General features: G+C 36.5%; 1 protein-coding gene across 12 annotated transcripts in view; it reads left to right on the forward strand.

Annotated features, from left to right (window-relative positions):
- BBX (BBX high mobility group box domain containing) overlaps positions 1-23707 on the forward strand; it is a 257308-nt gene that overhangs the window by 160609 nt on the left and 72992 nt on the right. For 11 of the 12 annotated variants that reach the window (XM_053918337.2, XM_045186058.3, XM_024578149.4 and 8 more), the window contains 2 exons: positions 7347-7517; positions 14346-14588. In XM_053918337.2, the coding sequence (XP_053774312.1) occupies positions 7356-7517; positions 14346-14588 (405 nt within the window). In that variant the 5' untranslated portion in view covers positions 7347-7355. The remainder of the gene's footprint in view (positions 1-7346; positions 7518-14345; positions 14589-23707) is intronic. The other variant, XM_045186062.3, reaches the window with a different exon arrangement.

A 23707-nucleotide genomic window follows, 5' to 3' on the forward strand; every position in this document is an offset into this window, starting at 1 on the left:
GTTTTCACAGAAACCTTTACAGAGGAAGGGATGTGGGACCAGTGCCTTGGAGGATGAAAAGAACTTTGACAGAAAACAGGAGAATTTTAGGGTGAGCAAGCCTTCAGAGCTGGAGTATTTGCCAGCTTCTCTGTCAGCAGGATGCCCTGAAAGATTGACAGCAGGGAGTGTCTTAACAGCAGCAGGACTCTTTTGGAAGATTGTGAGTAGGTTAGTCTAATTTATGTGGAAGCTCTGGAGCTACCACTTTGTCCCCGAGTCTTTGGGCTGGTTTTTTCCTCTTCTCTAGACCCAAGACAGCTGTGAAGCTCTGCAGTTCTAGTGTGACCCAGAAGGGGCCTTCCTGGCGGTCAGAATGGGTGGTTTTCTAACAGTGAGATTTCATGGGCCTCCCTTACCTTCCCTGTCTTACTGCCTCTGAATTTCCATTAATGTGATTTGAATGGAATTTTATTGGCCATTTAGGAAACAGTTTAAAACTCTAAAATACCCCTGTGACATAGTTAAATTCACACAGTGTTTTGAAGACTAAAACATACTGATTACCTAAGTTGTAAGAGAACATGATAGAAAGACTTAGAGGCTCTTATTCACAAAACAGATGACTATGCCAGAGTGCTGTTTCTGAGTGAGTATGTCTCAGACAGTGTAAAGGAAGTTTTCATCTTCAAGTTTCTGAGGCTAGAGGTCATGTGGGCCACATGTGGACCGCTTTTAAATGGGAGCCATCTGTGCTCCCCTGAGCAGCTTCTTAGGCCGAGTTTTAGTGGTAAGATTCTGCCGGTTAAACGGATTCTCCCTCTACAAAGCTTGTGGGTAAAGAGAGGATTTACTGATAATGAATCAGAACCTTCTAGGTGCCAGGCTCTGTACTGGGTATTATGTAAAAAGTGTTCTCCCAGGAGAGCTGCTATTCAGTTTTAACATGTGAGAAGGGATCAGCAAATTAATAACTTCACAGCAAGTAGATGGTGGCAGAGGCAGGATTCTAAATGAGGCCTGTCAGGTTCCGGTGTCCATTTTTTTCTTTTGTTAAATGAGGTTTTTGCTTCGTACTGTTTATTCTATGATATGTCTTCTTTAAATTTCTCATTAAGATTGAGCTCAGTAAAGGTCTTCATGAATGGGCTTGCTGCATTTGAAGAATACAATTAAATGGAGTTTTTCCTAATTTATCACCAAGTTGATTTATATTTAATTCAGTACAAAAAGTATCTAATTGCTCATCCTGGCATAGAAAGGGGCACATGTGGGTTGTTTTGTTTTTACAAGATAAATGAATATTCAGTATTGTGGATAGATACCTCAGCCTCCATCATTTGACAATTTCAGCAACATAATTTGATATTGAATCTTTCATAGTTAAATAACCTGATTTCAGTTATTGTAGGATTGCAATACAGAATGGAAGGATGACCCCTTTTGAATAAAGTCTAACCACTTGCTTCATTTATTTCATATAGATTGTTTGCTTAATGTGCTCTTGTTCAAGAACAAAAAGACAAACTTTACAACATGGGGGGGGGGTGGGCTGGGGCACTGGTGGCAAATAATTATAAAGGTAGTCCTCCATTACTATCAAAAAATAACAATTTTCCCTTTTCCTCATTGTTGATGGAGGATGAGTAATAAGGTTAGGTTTTAAAATCCTGCCTTCTTTGCCCTTGTCTTTCCCACTTTTGCTTCGTCTTTCCATGCATTCTTCTTTCTTGCTTTCATTCTTCTCTTTTGCTTTCTCATTACTTCTGAAGGATAATCAGAAATATCATTTCCCCACTCTTGCCTTCTTCTAATGTTTTGAAATAGATCCATAAGGAATTAAAAAGTAATTAGGTAACTAAATTATTAAAATTTCCTGTTAGTAGTTTGAGGTATTTCATTGTCATTAGATCAGCTACACTTTTCTTGACTGTCTTGTTAGAGGCACACCCTCTCCAATTGACTTACTCATTTCTTCATCTTTCATTCAGGCTAAAAATACATTCCATGCTTGTTGTGTTCTAGGCACTGTGCTAAGGGTTGTCAACCTTATTTCTCCCAAAGTCCAGGTTGTTCTCACACAACACATGTCACCTTGGCCTGCATATTAGTTATACACAATTTTTAGCTCCTCTCTCCCCGTTTCCCCACTTAGGGAATAATAACTGAATTCAGAAGTTTTGAATCATCTAGAAAAAGGCCTAGTGATGGAGGCCTTAGGATGTATCCAAATAATTGTTATTTAAGGTAAAATGTGGTTAAGTGTCATTGGTAATACAAAATCTTTCTAATGTATTTCTGGGGAAGAAGAAATTAATATGGGGAGTATCAGAAGAGATAATATAGTATCTGTAGTGGCATGTCAGCTACATGGTAAGAATTAGAATAGTTGGGGCAGGGGGTTAATGTGGTCATTTTGAACCCAAAAGCCATATATATTATCCATAAATGTGATTCTTGATATTCTATTTCCTGGTTGAATATTAAAATTATATGTATATACACAAAGGCGCATATACTTAAACACATTTCACACATAAGTGAAATAGCATAATGAAAATCCTTAAGGCTAAATGATACATTTTTCTCTAGGTATTGGCAACCACTTTAACCTTTCTTGTTGATAACAACTTGTAGTTTCCCATTGATTTCTGTTACTCTTTAAAAAATGTATTATCATGAAATATTGGTCTCCAGTATGGGTTTAATTACCACTCAAGCAGCTCATCCTGAAGTGATTAATAAGCCACAAAAATAACCATTTCCTTTTCTCTCCATATAGCGTTGGTATTTTTGGAAATTGGGTTGCCTGTGCCAAGTTTTATTTGTAGATAGAATGGGAATTGTTAAATGGTCTATCATCAGTTCACAAGAAATCTTTGTTCCTTTATAAAGAGCAAACCAGATAACTAATTCCATTTAGAGTTTTCAGTAACTTCTTGTACTCTTGGGGCAGCCACACAAATCATGTAATTGCTTCAGATACTCAGGAGTTTCTTGCTGAGAAAACCACAGGAAACTGGTTTTCTGTTCTCTTTTTTATTTTTATTTTTTGACTAGACATGGCTTTTAATAAATTAATGAGGATTTTTACAAAAATGACTGCCTGAAAAATAAATGAGGATTTTTTATTGCAGTGCAAGAAATAATTTGAATGTTCATCAGTAGTGCAATAATTGGATAAATTGAGATATATTCTTATTTTAGAATGTTACATAGTTATTACCAAATGAGAATGGTCAAGGTATACTGGCTTAGAGAGCATGATATAGGCAATTGAAAAATATTAGTGGCTATGCTTACTTGTTATATTTGTATATAAAAAAGGTACAAAATGATAGTTCTTAAAGATATTAAAGTTGGATAGGGTAGGCAAGACAGGTAAAGGCAGGATGTTTATAATACAGAAGAGAATTCAGAAATAGACTCGTACGTGTGCTAATTTAGGATAGAATTAAAGTGGCATTTCAGAGGAATGAGGGAAACCTGGGGTTATTTAATAAATGGTATTGGAACACTTGTCTGACTACGTATTTGGGAGAAAAAGAAGCTATTTCCTTTCCTTACTCCTTTTATCAGAGTGACTTGCAGATCAAATATTTAAAACTTCTAACATAGTGAAGTCATGTAAGTTCTATAAGGAAACATTATTGATTTGTTCTTTAATTTGAAGTGAGGGAGACCTAAGTATGACCCCAAACCCAGAAATAATTATGAAGGATACATTTGCCTATGCCATATTGTTCTGAAGGCTTGACAACTGGATAAATCTTGAAAGTATGTGTGGGCCCCATTTTTAGCAACATGGCATTAAAAGTTTATAGATACCACTTTTCAAGCATTTGGACTAAGACAGAGTTATACTGACCAAAAGGGCCACTACCTTGTGTTTTTAGCAACAGCATTTGTGTTTATAATTGTCATCATGAAACATTTAAATAGATGGCATTTAATTTCATTATTGAATGTTTGCATGTGTATGTTTAAACCATGATTGGTGTATTGTTACTTCAAATGAATGAAATATAACAAATCAGACAGATGGTAATAAAGTATGTAAAAAATTGGACGGGTATAGTTTACGTCTGGGCTACTAGGCTAGGACATGATGATGTAGGTAAACCTCATTTTATGCTGTTTTTACCTTTATAATATGAATGTGTTGTTTTTATTTAGAAAACCCTTTTTTTATCTTTATTGTATTTTCTTCCCATTACCACTAGTCCCCTTATACTCACTCCCCTTCCCCCAGTAATCACCACACTGTTGTCCATGAGTCCTTTTTCCTTTTTGCTCAATCCTTCCACCCCCTAACTTCCCCTGCCTCTGATAGCTGTCATCCTGCTCTCCATCTATGAGTCTGTCCCTATTTTCCTTGTTAGTTCAGTTTGTTCATTAGGTTCCACATATGAGTGAAATCTTACGGGATTTGTCTTTCTCTGACTGGCTTATTTCACTTAGCATAATAGTCTCCAGGTCCATCCATGCTGTAGCAAAGGGTAAAATTTTTCTTCTTTTTCATGGCTAGGTAGTAGTCCATTGTGTGAATGTCCCATAGTTTTAGCCACTCCTTACTGATGGACACTTGAGCTGTTTCCATATCTTGGTAATTGTAAATAATACTGCAACGAACATAGGGATGCTTATGTTCTTTCAAGTTAGTATTTTGGGTTCCTTTGGATATATTCCCAAAAGTGGGATTGCTGGGTCAAAAGGTAGATTCATTTTTAATTTTTTGAGGTACCTCCATACTGTTTTCCACAGTGGCTGCACCAATCTGCATTCCCATAGTTATGCAGAAGGGTTCCCCTTTCTCCACATCCTTGCTTACACTTGTTGTTTTTGATTTATTGATGATAGCCATTTGGACAGGTGTGAGATGATATCTCATTGTGGTTTTAATTTGCATTTCTCTGATGATTAGTGGTATTGAGTATCTTTTCATATGTCTACCTATTGACTCTCTATACATTGTCTTTGTAAAAGTGTCTGTTCAGGTCCTCTGCCCATTTTTTTTAAAGTTTGGATTATTTGGTGTTTTGCTCTTGACTTCTGTTAAATTCTTTATAAATTTTGGATATTAATCCCTTATCAGATGTATCAGCAAATATGTTCTTCCATTCCGTGGGTTGTCTTTTTATTCTGTTGATGGTTTCCTTTGCTGTGCAAAAACTTTTTAGTTTGATGAAGTCCCAGTTGTTTAGTTTTTCTTTTGTTTCCTTGCTTGGGGAGCTATATCTAATAAAAAATTGCTACAAGCAATGTCCGAGATTTTGTTATATATGTTTTCTTCTAGGATTTTCTTGGTTTGGGATCTAACATTTAAGTCTTTGATCCATTTTGAATTTATTGTTGTGTGTGGCATAAGAAGGTGGTCTAGTTTCCTTTTCCCGCACATATCTGTCCAATTTTCCGAACACCATTTATTAAATAAACATATCTTTAGCCCATTGTATGTGCTTGCTTCCTCAGTGAAATATTATATGACTTTAAAGGTGTGGTTTTATTTCTGGGCTCTCTGTTCTGTTCCATTGATCTATGTGTCTATTTTTATGCTAGTACAATGCTGTTTTGATTACTATGGCCTTATAGTACAGTTTGATATTAGGTAGTATGATTCCTCCAACTTTGCTCTTCTTTCTCAGGATCGCTGTTGCTATGCGGGGCCTTTTATGCTTCCAGATAAGTTTTTGAAATATTCTAGTTCTGTGAAATACGTCATTGGAATCTTGATAAGGAATTGCATTGATGTTAGGTAGTGCGATTCCTGCAGCTTTGTTCTTCTTTCTCAGAATTGCTGTTGCTATGCGGGGCCTTTTATGCTTCCAGATAAAATTTTTGACATATTCTAGTTCTGTGAAATACGTCATTGGAATCTTGATAAGGAATTGCATTGATGTTAGGTAGTGCGATTCCTGCAGCTTTGTTCTTTTTCAGAATTGCTGTTGCTATGCGGGGCCTTTTATGCTTCCAGATAAATTTTTGAAATATTCTAGTTCTTTGAAATATGTCATTAGAATCTTGATAAGGAGTTGCATTGATGTTAGGTAGTGCGATTCCTCCAACTTTGCTCTTCTTTCTCAGGATTGCTGTTGCTATGCGGGGCCCTTTGTGGTTCCAGATAAACTTTTGAAATATTTGTTCTAGTTCCATGAAATACATTCCTGGAATCCAATAAGCAGTGTATTGAATCTATAAATTGCTTTGGGAGAAAAACTTTCTTTTTTTAGTCATTGAAAAGAAATTTAGAATTTTGGGTTTCTGAAAGATTATGTCACCAAACATAGCCTGGCTATTACCTCACTGTTTCAGTGAATTACCCATTGGGGGAGGAAAAACTAGGGAGTAGAACTGTGTCACTGGATTGCAGCACATATGTAATTGAGAGACACACGTGCGTTTGTGATTTGTGTGTCACACGTGGGCACTGGGGATTCTCACCCCACAAAAGGAACCGCAGTGTTCATTCATTGCCTCCTTGAGGCTGCACATAACTAGTTTTTGAAAAATATGTGTCATTTTAGGAAAGTTTTATTTTAAATCCAAAACATTTGATTCTTACAAAGTATTCATTTTATTTAATAATACTTCCAATTTCAGATTTGTCATAGCGTAGAAGGCAAAATTTATGTAAATTATTATAGTAGGAGCCATCAGAGAAGGTGTGGAGGGCCACCTCTGTGAGCGCCTTTGCTCCCCCAGGAAGCATCTTTCACATTTCTCTGGTGGGAAACTTTGAGAAACCCTGCCCTAAATAAATATGAACAGGTGGCGGGAGTTTGTAATCATTCTAACACTTTATTTGGGTTTTGAGTTCTGCAGTTACAGAGTGGAAGTAGATTTCATAAATGGCAAATTTTATTAGCTCAGGTTGGCCCAGTAAAATGAATGTTTGATTATGTACTGTATTTTGCCATGTATACTGCACATTTTTTTGCCCAAATTTTTGAGGGGGAAATAAGGATGCACATTATATGTGGGTAGTATATGAAGTAACTTGTATCTATTCTTGCATTTTGTAATTGTTTGTTACAGAAAATTTCTTGTACCATAATATGTTCAAAAATAAATGCTAAAATTCCTTTATAATATAAAAGCAAGTATCTAGATATAAAAAAATAAAAATTGAATTAAAAAATTCAAATGAAAGATTTTTTTCCTGAAAGTTTGGGCCAAAACCATGGGTGCATATTATACAGGGCAAAATACAGTACTCGGAATTCTTACTGAATTCAGTGAACTCCTGAACTGGTAGATACCTTAGTCATTAAAATTTTAATCCAATTAAAGCTAAGGAAACTAAATAAACTAATAGTAATCAAACTTACTTTGATTTCTCTATTTTTCTCCCTTTTTCCTTTTCACAGGTCACAGTAATGAAAGGCAGTAATAAAAATAAAGATCACTCAACAGAAGGAGAAGGGGCTGGAAAACGACCCAAAAGAAAGTGTCTTCAGTGGCATCCATTGCTCACAAAAAATCTCGTTGACTTTTCAGAAGAGGGGGAAGACGAAGACGAAGAGGAAGATATTGATAAGGTAATTCCTCCATTTGTTATATAAGTTTTAAGTTTGTTTGGTTTTTTTGAGCATTCATTCTAGAAATTTCAGTGAACACCTATAGTGCGAAAGATGTGCTTCTAAATTCTGTGTAATTTGAGTCCTATTTAACTACTTAATCTACATTTTTATTCCAAATGTTGATGATTCTTAAAGTGTCTGTACTTCCTAATAGTTTAGACTGAAACAGAGTTTTCTAAAGTAGTATTTCCATCAATTAACTAATGATTTGATGGTAATATTGAGATGCAGTGGAGATGGGGGTTTCATAAAATTTGGTGTGCTCACCTGGCAGCCAACCCATTGCTCCTCTGGCCTCTTTCTTTGCTTCTAGCCTAGCCCAGCCACTGTAGGCAGTCTCAAGGCTGTTGAGGTCCTCATCTCTGTGGTATCTGGCTGCTCTCACCCCATCAAGCCACTGTGGCATCAGTCCTCCAAGTCCCCTTCTCTGGACTGACACGTGAGCAGCCAGCTTTTGTTTGGAAAGTCACACAACCATGCAGGTGACTTTAGAAAGCCACACATTCCTCCGGGTCCTGGCTTAACTCCTCATCATTAAGGACTATGTCCCCAACAGATGGGACCCCTCATTTCAGGTATTCCTCCCACCCAACTCATTCCAGGTCAGAGGATTTCCTTCATAGCACTTCTTACTATTTGCCTTGTGTTTAACTGTGTCCTTGTTTATGTCTGTTTTCCTCAACTGGAATATAAGCTCAATAAGAGCAGGGGTCTTGCCCCTCTTCATGTTCCTCTCCGTTGTTAGAACTTAGAATGGTGCCTGGCACATAGTAAGTATTGAACAAATACATGCTCAGTAGAAGAATAAATGACTACATATTTTGTGTTACTATAAATTTTATAAACACATTTTTAATTTTCTTCAGGCCTTCGACATCCATTCATTCTATTGCTCTTGGCTTGTGTCAGCTCCCTTTTCACTCTCTCAACTGGAATCATAAACATTTTTCCCGTTTTCTCAAATACATTCTCTAGATATATTTTATGGTTTCTCTCACTCTTGTCCTTTTTCCCTCTTTCATAGAGAAAATAGAAATCTTCAATTTCCTCTCCTCTACTCACCTGTACACTTTTCTCACTCCTTACTCATCTTCCTTCCTCCTTTCCTTGTTTTCAGAGAAATAGGTGTGACTCCTTCTTTTTGAGGAAATTGCAAAGTTTATACTTACTTTGATCTTTCTGACACATTTGCACCTGTTGATCACTTACTTCTTGAAACTGTCTCTATATGTATGACATCACTCATTTCTATTTCTTCCCAAGTGAATTTGCGTAGTTTCTTCCAGTTGACACCCCTCCTTTATTCTACCCTCCAGTGTTGATTTCTTCTGGGCCTCTTATTTTAATTTCTGGACTTGAATTTCTGACTATTTACTTGACACATCCACTTAGATATTATATAAGAATCTCAGTTTGGATGTGTTTAAAATGAAGCCTTTGTCTCTCTCCTCCAAACCTCATTCTCCTGCATCTTCCCTTTCCCAGTAAGTGGCAACTCCCATTTTCAAGTTGGTTCTACCAGAAACCTCATCTGTTTTCTTTTGCACAAATCTCATATTTGTTCATCCATCAGCAAATTATCAGCTGTGCTTTCAAAATATGTTCTCAGTGAGACCATTTCCTAGCAACTTCACTACTACTGACTGACTCCGAGCTACCACCATTTCCGGTGCATATTACTCTCTGTCTCTCTCTGCCTCTGATCTTGTCCTTCTACAGTCTGTTTTCAACAAAGCAGCCAGAAGCATCCTTTCAGAGTGGAAGGCTGGTTGCACTGCTGTTCTGCCCCAGGAGGGCCGGGAATGTGTATGCTCAGTGCTCTCTGTGTGCATCACCTGGTCTCTGTGCCTGGTCTCTGCTGAGAGTGACTTCGAATTCAGCCTGTCAGTACTGATCTTTCTGCTCTGCGCCAGATCTAATTGCTTTCATTTGAGAAAACGTATTCTTTGTTTTGTATGAAGGAGTCTTGCCACTGAAGCTAGAAACACTCTTCCTTTTTCAAACTTTACGTTCAATTAGATACCTCTTGCTTTCATCTTATAAATAAATACTGTCTTTGTTCACATTATCCATTCTCATTGTTGCTCCCTTGACTCAGTGCTGTTCCCTTTTTTGTTTGGATAGCTGGAATAAACTTTTATCTGCTCTCTCTAGTTTTGGTTACTTCGACTTGTGCTGTTACAATTCCTGCTTTACACAGCTGACAAGATTTGTCTTGATACAAATCTAACAATATCTCACCTGTGGTTTTAAGCAGGCTTTCCATATCCTAGTCTAGTACTAATGTTGATTTGTTACAAAGTATTACAGTACTGAGCCCCTGGTGAAAGAAAAATAAATTCAGATAGTTTTTCATTTGTATTTAATTTTATTTATTTAGTCACATATTTATTTGTTTATTCTTTTTTTGGTTAGTTAATATTACTAGATACTAGTTAAAAACTTTTTTTATGTCTGTACTTGACAAAATAAAAAGTTGGCCATCTGTGTTGGACCCCCAAAGTTTTTTATTGGTCCGTACAATCTGAAACCAACTTCCAAACAAGTAAGTTGGCAAACTTGTTTACATGATTAAAAGCGTGTTTTGGGGTTTTTTTTTAGGTGACAGAACACATTCTTCATGAAGTGGCTTCTACCTGCTACATTCTCATGTCCCTGTTCTAATCTTTTATATATCATTGCTATTGAACTGCATATTGATGTTTGAATAAACCATCCAGCTCAATGCCTGTTAGTTCCCCCATGTCTCCCCATTGACTGCCTGGCACTCCATTTCATCTTTCAGAATTTAGCTCAGACAACAACTTTCCTAGGGAGACTTCCATGTGCTTCTATCCATCTAATAGAGCTCCATTATTTCACTGGTTCCTTGCTGCAGTCAGCATACTGCTTTTTAATTTATTTGTATATATGTCTTTCTCTCCTCCCAAAACAGTGAGCTCCTTGGGCCAGGATTTTATGTTATTTATCTCTCTCCAGCTCTTGGCTTGAGTTTTATAATTTAGTAACTGCTTCAAAAATTAGTCTTTTGTGAAGGGAAATGTATTTACTTCCTCGGCCTACATCATACATTTTTGTCTGCTTGTTTTTTCTTTAGCTTCTTGTCACTTCAAGAATGCTAAAATAAATATTTCTTGAAAATGCAAATTATTGTTAATGGTTGTATACATAATAAGAAAAATAAACCTATAGCCTTTAACCCATTAATAAATAATCCTTAATATATTTCCAAATCAGATAGCTATGATTACAGGTTTGTTCTGTACTATTTGTATTTGAAGATAATTGATAGTTAATTAAATGCATTTGCAATACTTAATTTAAACTTGAAGGCTTTTTAAAAAAATGCCAAATTAGATTAAGCTAGTGATTTGCCCTAGAGTATCTTATCTGTAACAGTTGCCTAACAAACATGATACAAAATTGCCTTTATAACAGTGGTTCACAAAGTGTGATTTTCATACCGGCAGCACCCGCATCTACTGGGAACGTGTGAGAAATATAAATCCTTAAGCCCAACCCTAGATCTTCAGAATCAGAAACTCTGGGAATGGGTCCTAACGATCCGTTTTAACAAGACCTTTAGGGATTTCAGTGCCCACCCAAGTTTGAGAACTACTAACCTGCTGTATAACTCAGACTCACAACAACCTCAATCCTTCCTGATTTTAACTATGAAATAAGAAATTAAAGAAACGCTTTTTAGTAAGCATTCCGACTTTTGTTCACAGTTGTATTGTTTCTAAGAAAGAAGTGTAAAATCATACTTTAGCATTAGAAGATATTTAATAATCTTAATATATTCTGAGATTGTATAATCAAAGGTGTGCTTTAAGAAATTTAATCTTTAGCCATGTGCAGGAAGTATTTGTAAGAGATCAAAAGCAGGAAGATGAGGCCATAGGCAAGAGTGGTGCTGGGACAGCAGTGAGAACTATGCAGATGGAATGGACAGGATCACGGAGCACTGTCCAGTCCTTGAGGCCTTGAGTTGGATGGAATGCTTAGAAAAAGGGAAAATTCAGAACTGATTTTGAGGGTTTAGGCCTGGATGGGTTTATTCTTATCACTATAGCATTTCACTAGACAGGAAAGCTTAATACTTACAAGCTTGAAAATTTAAAATGTAGTTCTTCCTTCAAGTAATGTTAAATTTCTGTTTTGATTGTTACAGTACAAGGCTATGTACTTGTGATGTACACAAAAACATTGTGTGGTGTTAGATTTTATTATCTATCTTCATGGGAAACGTTTTCATATTATTAGCTATAAAAAGCAATTTACAAAGAAGAGAAAGACAACTGTTAATATTTGTGTACTCTGCATGAATATTGTTAATAATCTTGAAACCCATGTACTACAATGGGTTTATTCATTCATTCAACAGTGAAATACTAATGCTCCACCAGATATTGAGCTAGGTGCTATGTAAGAAAAAAAATGTAAGCAATTATAACGCAATGTAATATGCTATAATAGCGTATATGCACAGGTTGCTATAAAAACTAGACAGAGGAATACACCATAAGTTGTTTACCAACTCCTAACAGTGGTTGATATTTTTTTTAAATCATAATTTTTAAAAAATAATTTTTTCTCAATTTTGAATTGTTTAAATGGAGCTAAGAAAAAAAAATACAATTTGTGCTGTGGCTGGTGGGTCTCAGTTGGGCATCGTCCCACAAAGCAAAATGTTACTGGTTGGATTACCAGTCAGGGCACATGCCTGGGTTACAGGTTCAGTCCTTGGTCTCCCCAGTTGGTGTGCACATAGAGAAGGTAACCAGTTAGGAGTTCTAGCCAAGATGGAGGCATAAGTAGAAACCCTTCACTGCCTCACACAACCAAAAGGAAGATAACAACCAGTCTAAAAACAATAAACAGCCAGAAGTGCCAGAAAATCGAACTGCATGGAACTCCAACAACCAAGGAATTAAACGTTCACCCAGACAGGTAGAAGGATGGAGACAGGCAGCCAGGTGGGCAGAGAGGACCTGCAGCAAGGTGGTGGACTACATGAGCAAGGCAGGGCTAGCTGAATGGGAAACTAAGACTCAAAGCTGGCGGTAAACTGTGGCGGGGATTGCCACGGTGGGAAAAACTCCCAGTTTTACAGGAGAGAGTTCACTGGAAAGTAGAGCTAGAGCGGAGCAAGTAGCTACATTGTTCCCTCTCTGACCCCTACCCTACAGACAGGGCCACAACACAGCAAAGAGGGTTGCCTCACTAGGTGGATACCTAAGGCCCCGCCCCCCCGACAACATAACAAGTGCACAAAGACAAAAAAATACGGCCGAAATGAAAGAATAGGTCAAAGCTCAAAAAAAAAAAAAATACAACTAAGTGATGAAGAGATAGCCAACCTATCAGATGCATAGTTCAAAACACTGGTAATCAAGATGCTCACAGAAATGGTTGACTATGGTCACAAAATAGAGGAAAAAGTGAAGGCTATGCAAAATAAAATAAAGAGAAATGTACAGGAACCAACAGCAAAGGGAAGGAAACTGGGACTCGAATCAACAGTTTGGAGCAGAAGGAAGAAATAAACATTCATCCAGAACAGAATGAAGAAACAAGAATTCAAAAATTGAGCAGAGGCTTAGGAACCTCCAGGACAACTTTAGATGTTCCAACATCCAAATCATATGGGTGCCAGAAGAAGAAGAGGAAGAATAAGAAATTGAAAACTTATTTGAAAACATAATGAAGGAGAACTTCACCAATCTGGAAAAGGAAATAGACTTCCAGGAAGTCCAGGAAGCTCAGAGAGTCCCAAAGAAGTTGGACCCAAGGAAGCACACACCTAGGCACATCATCATTACATCACCCAAGATTAAAGATAAGGACAAAATCTTAAAAGCAGCAAGAGGAAAGGAGAGAGTTACCTACAAAGGAGTTCCCATAAGGCTAGCAGCTGATTTCTCTAAAGAAACTTTGCAGGCACAAAGGGACTGGAAAGAAGTATTTCAAGTCGTGAAAGGCAAGGACCTACATCCAAGATTACTTTATCCAGCAAAGCTATCATTTAGATTGGAAGGGCAGATAAAGTGCTTCCCAAATAAGGTTAAGTTAAAGGAGTTCATCATTACCAAGCCCTTATTATATGACATGTTAAAGGGACTTCTCTGAGAAAAAGGAGAAGATCAAAACCATGAACAGTAAAATGACAACAAACTCATAACTACCAACAACTGACCTTAAAAAAAAAAAAAAACCCCAAAGACAAAAGCTAAGCAAACGACTAGAACAGGAACAGAATCAGAGAAATGGACATCACATGGAGGACTTTCAGTGGGGAGGGGGAGGGAAATAATGGGGAGGAAAGGTACAGGGAATAAGAAGCATAATTGGTAGGCATAAAATAGACGGGGAGAGAGAAAAAATGGTATAGGAAACAGAGGACTCAAAGAATTTATATGTACAATCCATGGACATGAACTAAGGGGGTGTAATGCTAGAGGGTTGGAGGGTGGAGGGGGGTAAAGGAGAAAAATTGGGAGAAGTATAATAGCATAATCAATAAAATATATTTTTTTTAAAAAGGCAACCAATTGATGTTTCTCTTTCACATTGATATTTCCCTCCCTCTCTTTCTCCCTCTCTGTCCCTCTCTCTAACATCAAAAAATAAGTAAATAAACACACAAATCTGATATATCCCTTCCATGCTTGAAACTCTTCAATATTTTTTTAAAAAGACACAATTTGAAAACCAAGACTAATTATTAAAGCAAAATTGCCCAGCATGTATTAAGCATCTGGCTTTTGTTTTGGTTGGTAATAGGTACAACTTCTTGGGGCTGATGGCCTAGAGCAAGATGTTGGTGAGACTGAAGATGATGAATCACCAGAACAGCGAGCCCGGAGACCAATGAATGCATTTCTCTTATTTTGCAAACGCCATCGCTCCCTTGTACGTCAGAAACACCCCAGGCTTGATAACCGAGGTGCTACCAAGATACTAGCTGATTGGTGGGCTGTTCTTGATCCAGAAGAGAAACAGAAATACACAGACATGGCCAAGGAGGTAGGTTCCAGTGACAAGGTTTTTATGGTAGATGTGAGCAACCAATCCTGTAACTCCCAGTAAGCACATAGGGAATTCCCATTGAAGGCCTAGCAGTAGGAAGGTGCATTCTGAATTAGGTGTTAAGTAAAAACATAAGAGGCTTGTTCCTATTTCTGAGTTCCGGGTTCACTTTCCAAACACTGGTGGAGTGCCAAGAGCAGTATATTACAAGAGGTTTTTTTCTCCTTGTACATACTCCACTGATTGTTAGAGGCAGTTGATTTTTATGAATGGTGATTTATTTATTACGATTTTTTTTTCTAATTAGTTTTTCTGGGAACTCAGCTTCTGTTGTCAGAAATGCCTGTAGTAAAAGATGGCAGACTTAGGCTACTCTAGTTGTATTATGGGAAAGAGTCTTGATCTAGTTCTGATGCTAAATAGCTTTGTGATGGTGTCTAGGTCAATCTCTGGATCTCAGCTTTCTTCATTTCTTTATCTAATATATAATGAGGAAGTTAGATAAAAATTTGTATCCCTTACAGCTGTAACAGTTTTTGGTTTTGTAATATGCACAGTTATCCAGAGGGATGCTTTGATTTCTGTTTTGTTGGTAGTGTAGCATGAATATTTAAAACTCGTAAATGACAGTGGAATAGGATACACTGTGATATGTGCATGCATGTTAACACTGTGCAGGCAGTAGTTGGTTAGAAGCATTTCCATACAGGAGGGCTATTCAGAAAGATGGGGCATTACTCAGTTCTACAATGATAGCAGTGACTACATTTCTTGAAAAATTGTATACTGCTCGGTTTCTAAATTACTCTGAAATTAATGAACTCATTGTATATTTAAAATATATTGTGTAAAAACTGTTTTTTCTTAGAAAGAAGAAGAGAGGGAAAACGAGAGAGAAACATCCATAGGTTGCCTCTTTTATTTATTTATTTATTTATTTACTTACTTATTTATTTATTTTCAGAGAGAGGGGAAGAGAGAAAGAGAGGGAGAGAAACACTAATCTGTGAGAGAAACATCAATCAGTTGCTCCTTGCATGTGCCCCAACTGGGGACCTGGCCCACAACCCAGGCCTGTGTCCTGACAGAGAACCGAACTGGCAACCTTTTGGTTTATAGGATGACACCCAACCCACTGAGTCACACCAGTCAGGACATAAAACATATTGTGTAATGGATTTATCAAGTAAGGGGAAAGCAAAGCAATATCATTGTGGTTAAACCTGAAAGGAGTAATTCTAACTTTATTTCTTCAGTTGTTGCCACTTGTAGAAAAAATCTTGATTCATTAAAACCCTACCACCCAAGCATTTGGTTAAGTTCTGTGAAAAGATGAACCAGCAGGGGACAAAATACAGAGTTTCAAGTGACACGTGATTAGACCTTTTAGTCCGTGGAAAAAAATAAATATTTTAAGTGATGTGGTTTTATGGAGTTGTTTAACAAGCTAACATGGGACATAAAAATTTTTAGCCAATGTTCAGGGTAATTTGAGTCCAGAGTAAGTGATTAGCTTAGTTGCTATGTAATTAATGCTCACATAAGGCTTTAGGAATTAACTGCTGTTAAAGACAGGATTTTTACTATGTAGAGCGTCTGGAAAATTTAAAATCAATTCCAGTAACCTACATGATTTTAAATGTTTCAGTAGATTCTCACTAGCATAACATTAATTAACAGTACATCTTTCTCATTAAATAGCTTTAGATCTTTTCATAGTCATGCTTATATGGTAAAATAAACAATTTTCTGAAGCCTCATAGGGAACTTCATTAGCTTCCTATAATTAAACAATCAAGTTTGTTTTTAGATTGCTGTTTTTGGATAACATATAGCCTGTACCAAGTTCGTATCTTGTTTGCCTTTTCTTAAATACTGCTAATTTACAAACCCAACATGGCCACTTGAGGAGTATTATTTTCGTACAGGAAATCCCTTACTACTTACTTAATTGGGGTCACAATATTTGCCACAGTGGTGCTGTAATGAAATTTGTTAAGGTGGCCCCCTGCAATCTACTTCAAGTGGAGACCATAAATGGATCTTCACTTTGCATCTTGCCTTGTTTACATATGTTGCTATAAAATGTTGTCTTATTCGTAGTGCACAGTGTGGAAGATTCAGCTACTTCCAAAATCAATTAGTTTCTAGTTATAAGAGATACTTCTTTCAACTTACTTACTTAAATGGGTTTGAAATTACATTAAAGTGCAGGTAATTGTGATGTTGCTTTTTTGTGTTAATATTGTGGCCTTAATTGAAATGTCAGTTTAACAAACAAAAACTTACTGAGTTGCTTCAAGGTACCAGGACCTGTGGTAGTTGCTAGCGATGAATATGTTCTCAGTTCCTCAAGGTCCCTCTGAGGCAATCATTTAAAAAATTGTTTTCTTTGTGTAAACTTTTAACTTTAAACCCCCAATTTAAAATGCCTTCTCTGTTAGGACAAGACATATTCTTTCAGCACAGTTGAGTGCGAATGTGAGCGCTTACGTTATACTCACCAATATCTACTCTGTCATTATCAACTGAGTGAGGAATACTTAATTTTTTCTTTTTGTTTTTAAAGGAAACATTCTAAAAACAGCAGTGAGTAATAATACAACTTTAGAGAGATTTTCTTTTATCTGCAAAAACTTTAACTCTTTTATTGCTTCTGATCATCTTCTATGAGTGCATCTAATGAGAAGAAGCATCGTTCTGGGGTTTGTTTTCAGTTTCTTGAGTTATTGCCCAATACTAATTTGCATTGTTGAAAAAAATGATAGAATGAGGGCTCCATATTCTCTGATGAATCTCATTGGAGCAATCATTTGGTTATAAGTAATTTAAAAATGCCATCCTGAGCATATCACCTGGGTAGCTTTCTTACCTTCAGCCGTGTGCATGATGGTGCAGTGTTGTGGCTGTTCACAGGTTCCAGTTTCTGACTGTGACTGTCCTTTAGGAGATGCAGAAATAATAGTACTTTTCCTTTTAACATACTTATGTATGTGCTCCTAAAAATATAGCAATACAAGTCTGCCTTATTGCCAAAGTATTGCTGTAACCCTCCACTATTCACTTAAAGTAATGATTATAGTTAATTCACAGTCAGTTTAGAGGATCACATATCTTGACCTTCAGGTTGAGCAGAGTCAGTGAAAAGAAGAGAGGAGAATCTGGGAAGTTAAGGCAATTTTGAATGACCTTTATAATACCCTCTCCCTTTTTTTGTGTGGAATCAGAGGCATGATGGTGAAGGCATGCATTTGTTGATTGATTGGTTCATTCTGGACTGAATATTTTACGTAAGCACAAGAATGTAAAGTCAGTTGTGATTGTCCCCGTTCTTCAGAGCAGGGATCTCAGGCTCTTTGGAGTTCGTATCTTGACCATTCGTACATTTGTGGAGCTGAGATACTCTGCCTGTTTGACTTTGGCACCCTTTTACTACTATCTGCTGCTCGCTTTAGATGATGAGGAGAGAGATAAGTGGGTTTGAGTTAAGTGTGGCAAAATGGTAACAACAGAATGTCATGGGTCTTGGGGGAAGAGCCTATCTGTGCTAGGGGTGGGTATTACGTGGCGGTATGTCAGAAGAGGCTTTATGAACTTGATAGAACCTGACCTGGGCTTTGGTATAGTATTCAGAGAAAAAGACAAAGATAAGAGCAGAAGTGGAAAAGTAAGAACAAGTTCAAGAACAGTACTGTTTGTTTTGTGCCAAACCTAGGATACGTGTAGGAGTAACAAGAAATGATGATGTTAAGGAAAAATTATGAGACCATGCTGCAAAGTTTGGAGGTTCATTTGTATGCCATTAAAACAATTACGGAAATAAATGCAATAAAATGTAACTTGAATGTGAACTATTAAAGGCTTTTGTAAATGTTGCTGTCTGTTGTTGTCAGTACTCTAGGAAACATTGTCATCAACATGCAGCTCCATGGCGTTTGTAGTGATTAGTTCTTCCTCCATATTTCAAGAAAAAAATTAGCCTGCGTTTGGTTATTTATTTACAATTGGGATACTTTGTGTAAAGACTATTTGTTCCCTTGTGATCAGAGATGGATTCCTTTGGCCTCTTGCATGCTATTATTACACTGAGAGGAGCACCTCATTTATCCAGCATCCATGAAAACATGTTACACATAGTGATTTCCACAAAGGTGAAATCCACCATTCCGTTAAACACTTTTTATTTTATATATTTATCCTGGAAATTTTGTTTAAATTTTGTTTTCATACCTTCTTACTTAGTATTCAGAATGCCTTTTGAATTTTTTGACAATTTCAACTTATTATTTGCAAACAATTATTTTATAATCTGTAATTTGGTAAGACCTTTGTGAATAATTACATTTTATTCACATTTTTGTGTATTTGATGATTCTCAACTATGTTATTTTTTTGAATTTCCTCTTTGCTTTCCCATGGGTCTGTCTTTTGGATCTGCTCTCCCTTGTCAATTGACATTTCTCTCCTCTGTCAGTTACTTTTGGCCACCTCTAATGAAATGACGTACTATTTATGGGACCTTCTGAATGTGTCTTAATTAGGGGCTCCATCACTTTGGAAGGATATGGATAATAAAACAAAAGATTTTGACTCCATGTTTCACAATATTCCTTGTTTCTGAGACCTTTCCTGTATTTCAGATATCAGTACTTTCTTACTGTATTAAAAACAATATTTTAGCATTTGTATTTGAAATGATTAGTCAATTCCCGAATATTATACTATCCTGTCCAAGGTTCTTTTATGGAATTTAACTCATTTAATCCTCAAAGGAATCTCATAAGGTCGATACTATTTTTCAATATGATGAGGATACTGAGGCCTAGAGGAGTTAAGTGACTTATCCAAGGAAGCAAGTTAGTAGTAGTGGAGCTGTGGTTCTCCTACTTGGCCTTCACCCTTCTCAGATCTCTCTGAGCTTCCACCTCTGGAAGGGGCAGTAAAGATGCCTGCCCTCCCAAGATCAAGGTGAGATACAAAAAGGCAATGAAGGTGCAAGCCTTCTGTAAAGTTTAAAATGCTATGTAAATGTTAGCTTTATTGTTATTTCTGACAACCAAACTTACGTTTGCTTTTATTTGATACTTCACCTAATCATTATTTACTATTTTTATTAGGAACTGTGAACAAAATGAAAGGCTACAAAAAATGCAAAATTTGTCTTCAAATCACAAGAATCAACTAAACTAAATAATCATTTGCCTAACTTAGCAGATACTGTCCAATGTGATTAATAGCCCCTAAGAAAATAGATGTTCAGTTAGATGAACTAATGACTTGATTTCAAAAATATCGATTTGCTAATCATTAGTGAACACTAGCATTTAAATATTCAAATAAAATAAAGTTACAAGAACTTATAATGACCCCATAAATAGTGATAAATAGACCTCATAGTGAGTGATAAATTGAGGATTTAAACTGAGTCTCTTACTCATTTTGGTGTTGGTTTCAGATGTTAATTTTTAGATTGATTGAGGGGCCTAATGCTGAAATTCATGTAAGATTTTTCGTAGTTTTATAAGAAGAAAGTTTCAATTATGAAAGATGTTGTCAGTAACAGTCAGATTTCTCAGGAGTCCTCTTTCTCCCCTCCAAGGTTGATCTACTAAATGAGTTCTTTCCCAGTAAGATATCACATCCTTGGTTAAGAATCATTGATATGCTTTGGCGAAAGTCAATACATGTTATGAAAATGATTATACTGTCATTCTTATGAAGGAATGATTACCAGCATCAACTATTTTAAAGCATTAAGCAGACTAATTAAAGCCATCATAAATGAACTTATGATGTAGAGCTGTGCTTCAGACAACATGGAGCAGTGACAGTCACCAACTATAACCATTTCTCCTTCTCTAGCACATCTTCCACCCTCCCACCTCCCTCTCACTAGCTTGTGAGCATCGACTAGAAGACAGACGCTCGTTAGACACTGGAGTGAAAAGGGCACGAATTAGAGCTCTGCCTTCATATTGTTTACAATCCATGATTAGCCACACAAACATACAGGGTGGGGCAAAAGGAGGTTTACAGTTGTCCGTATGGAAAATAATGCAATAATTAATAAATAATACAAGAGTAAACTGTGCTTTGCATACTGACAACTGTAAACCTACTTTTGGCAGACCCTGTATATTTCTTTTTATACATGGTCCATAGGCCTTTCCCTGGCTCAGATATGAAAAAAGATTTTGCAAAGGGTCACTAAAAGGGGATTGAAGAACCTATGGGTTGAATGAACAAAGGGCAAGAAAAAAGCCTGGAGTGTGTGGGTTTTTATGAAAAATGGTAACTGAGAAATCACTGAGGGTTAATAGGCTGTCACTGTATCACAATATTAACCTTGCAAAATCTTAAACTCAGTGTAAATGATCAATACCAAAACAATATTCATTAGCCCAACCAAGTAGGTATTGAGCAAAAGGGTTAAGAATGTGGGAGATAGAAAAAAGAATAACACAACCCTTGTCTTTAAGGAATTTAATGCTTAGATAGAGAAGCCATAAATTCATGCAAAGACAGACAGGTCAACACAAGTAGTGTATGAACACCAAGGGTGGCCAGTGCACGTGAGGCAGGAAGAGCCTCAGGGTGTGAGGATATCTGTCTATCCTTGGATCTGGGTGCCTCATCAGTCATTGGCTCTGCAACAGAAAGACCTAGTCATTTGTTGTGAAGAGGTTATTAAGGAAAGAAATGAGGGAAAACTCTATGTAGACTGTATATAGTTAAAGTCTTAGCATGCTGGTCCGATGGCCAACCATGTGGGCAAACATCTATCATAACAGGATTAAAGGGGCCAAAGCGTTAGCCCCTACCTATCTGGATCCTCAGGGCAGTGCTGTTCGTGATGGGGCTAGGAGGGTTAACTCAGTTACACTCTAAGAACATCAATCTCAAGCTGTTGGTCCTATCTTATAAATAACCTCTTGCTAAAATAAAGTTTTCAAAAATCTCCCATTAGTAAAAAGCCATCTCATGGCCTCCATTTTTTTCTGCTTATTTTCAACCCATTAGGTAACCTAAGTGATTCTACTTACAGACTCCGCTCCTGATTTTTACCAGATGTTCAGTAAATGCTGACTCCCTTCTCGCCAACCCCAACCGCCACCACATTTCATTAGCAATAATAATGTGCCACGGTTACTCAGTAATGGTGGTAAATACATCCCCTTTGTGACAGCATTTTGCCTGCTTCATATACGACAATGACATATATATAGAAAGACAATAACTTATGTTAATATTTTAAAAATTGGGTCCTAACATTACTTTCCAGATCATTTCTTACAAAAATGGAAATTTGATCTTAAAGAGCATCTTAATGTTAATGAAAGATATATTTACTAACTATTCTCAAACTGTTTGTTTTTAATGCGGGATTGGGGGGGGGCGGCTACTTAAAACACCAGTAGTATTTCTAGTTATTAGTACAGTCTAGATCTTCAACAGAACAAGAGAGAATGGCAACTGTGGTGAGTAATAAGGGACCCTGGGAATGCCTATACAAAAAAAAGACAGCTGATTCTGGTACAAATATGTGAAATATTGCCATAAAATCTACCAGAATTTTGGAGGAAAGATGACAATGAAAATTACCTGATATTAAAAAAGAGATGTGGCACATTTTTAAAAATTTTGTTAACTGCAGGGGGCTAAGTGAACCCCTAACATAATGTATTTTGAGACAACTGCACCTCTCTGTGGTAGGCAGAAACCACATTATACAAGGGTGAAAGAGGAAAGGAAGATTTTAAAAGTGGCACTAATCTCTACTTCCTTGTTCTAGGGCCTTTCCCTCAAAATTTTTTTTAAACAATCATCATTTAGATAATAAGACTTAATAGTACTATTTTGTCTGAATTGTTTGTTGCTAGGTATCTTAATAGAAAGAAAATTAAACTGTTTTATGTAACTGAACATCGACCCTTAAAACTTTCATGATAAAACCACTCCAATAAAAATTACACACTTCAAAAACTGACTTGACTAAGTAGCCACAGAACTGCTTGGCTGTTCTATTGTGGAAGAGTCATAAAGGAAAAAATGAATGCACGGTTAGTTTAAGCTGAGTTTAGCTGTAGATATTGTTACCTAAATTGGCTATAAGGATTATTGTGGCAACAGTAGTTCATTTTCATATGCAAATTTTTAAAGGACAATTTTACTTCCTAATTTGAGTAATTAGGAGAAAAGTCAGTTTAATCAATTTGTACTAATTTAAAAAATTAAAATTTTAGAATGTTTTTTAAAATCTTTGTTACTTTTTAGAAAATAGAGATCTGTGTAAGTAAACATTATCTATATTTCTGAAAGTATATTGATAGATAAATTTATGTTAACTAATTAGAATTGTAGAATACTTATTTTCTTTAAAAAATGTGTTCAATAAGGTTTAATAATTTCCTTAAGCACTTTAAACTTTCTTCTTACAAAATAGTTTACAGCATGAATTTACAATTTTTCAGAGTGCAAAAGTTAACTTTTATCTACATCCCTTCGAATGATCATATATTCCAAAGTCATCATGATTTACTGTAGTAACTGGAACTTTCATAACCAGAACTTTCTTCTTATAAAACTACCAAATTTATTTATTTCTCATGACAAATATGTTAATTTGTTTGAAAGTCTTTTGTTACTTTATAGAGTGGTGACCTTTGTCCAAATGACTGTTCATCTGACAAAACTGGCCTGTGTGTCCTTTACTGGAACACAGTAATGATGCATGTGTCTGCTACTTCCATCGCCACCTCTCCCTGCCATTTGTCACTTTCTGCCTCCAGACAGCAGGCAAGGCTATTTGTCTGCCCCAGCTTAATATGTAACTCCCCCCCCCCCATGTACATGTAGGATAGCTGTGTCTTCTATCACATTTGTTACCTCAAATACATCCTACTATATGATGGTAAATTCTTATTTGGCTCTGGCCTTGTATCCTATGTTAATTATTTTTTAAGAAAGGTGAACTGTATCTTACAGTTTTTTATGCTTATCTTCCTATTACTACATGTACCTGTGTATCAATATGCAAATGTACAGCTTTTAGTGAAAAAAAAAGGGTTATTCAAAAAATTTGAATTAAGGTAATTGTGAATAATTCTAAACCATTG

The sequence above is a fragment of the Desmodus rotundus genome, chromosome 2 (genome assembly GCF_022682495.2).
Source record: "Desmodus rotundus isolate HL8 chromosome 2, HLdesRot8A.1, whole genome shotgun sequence".
In the NCBI taxonomy this organism is placed as follows: Eukaryota; Metazoa; Chordata; class Mammalia; order Chiroptera; family Phyllostomidae; genus Desmodus; species Desmodus rotundus.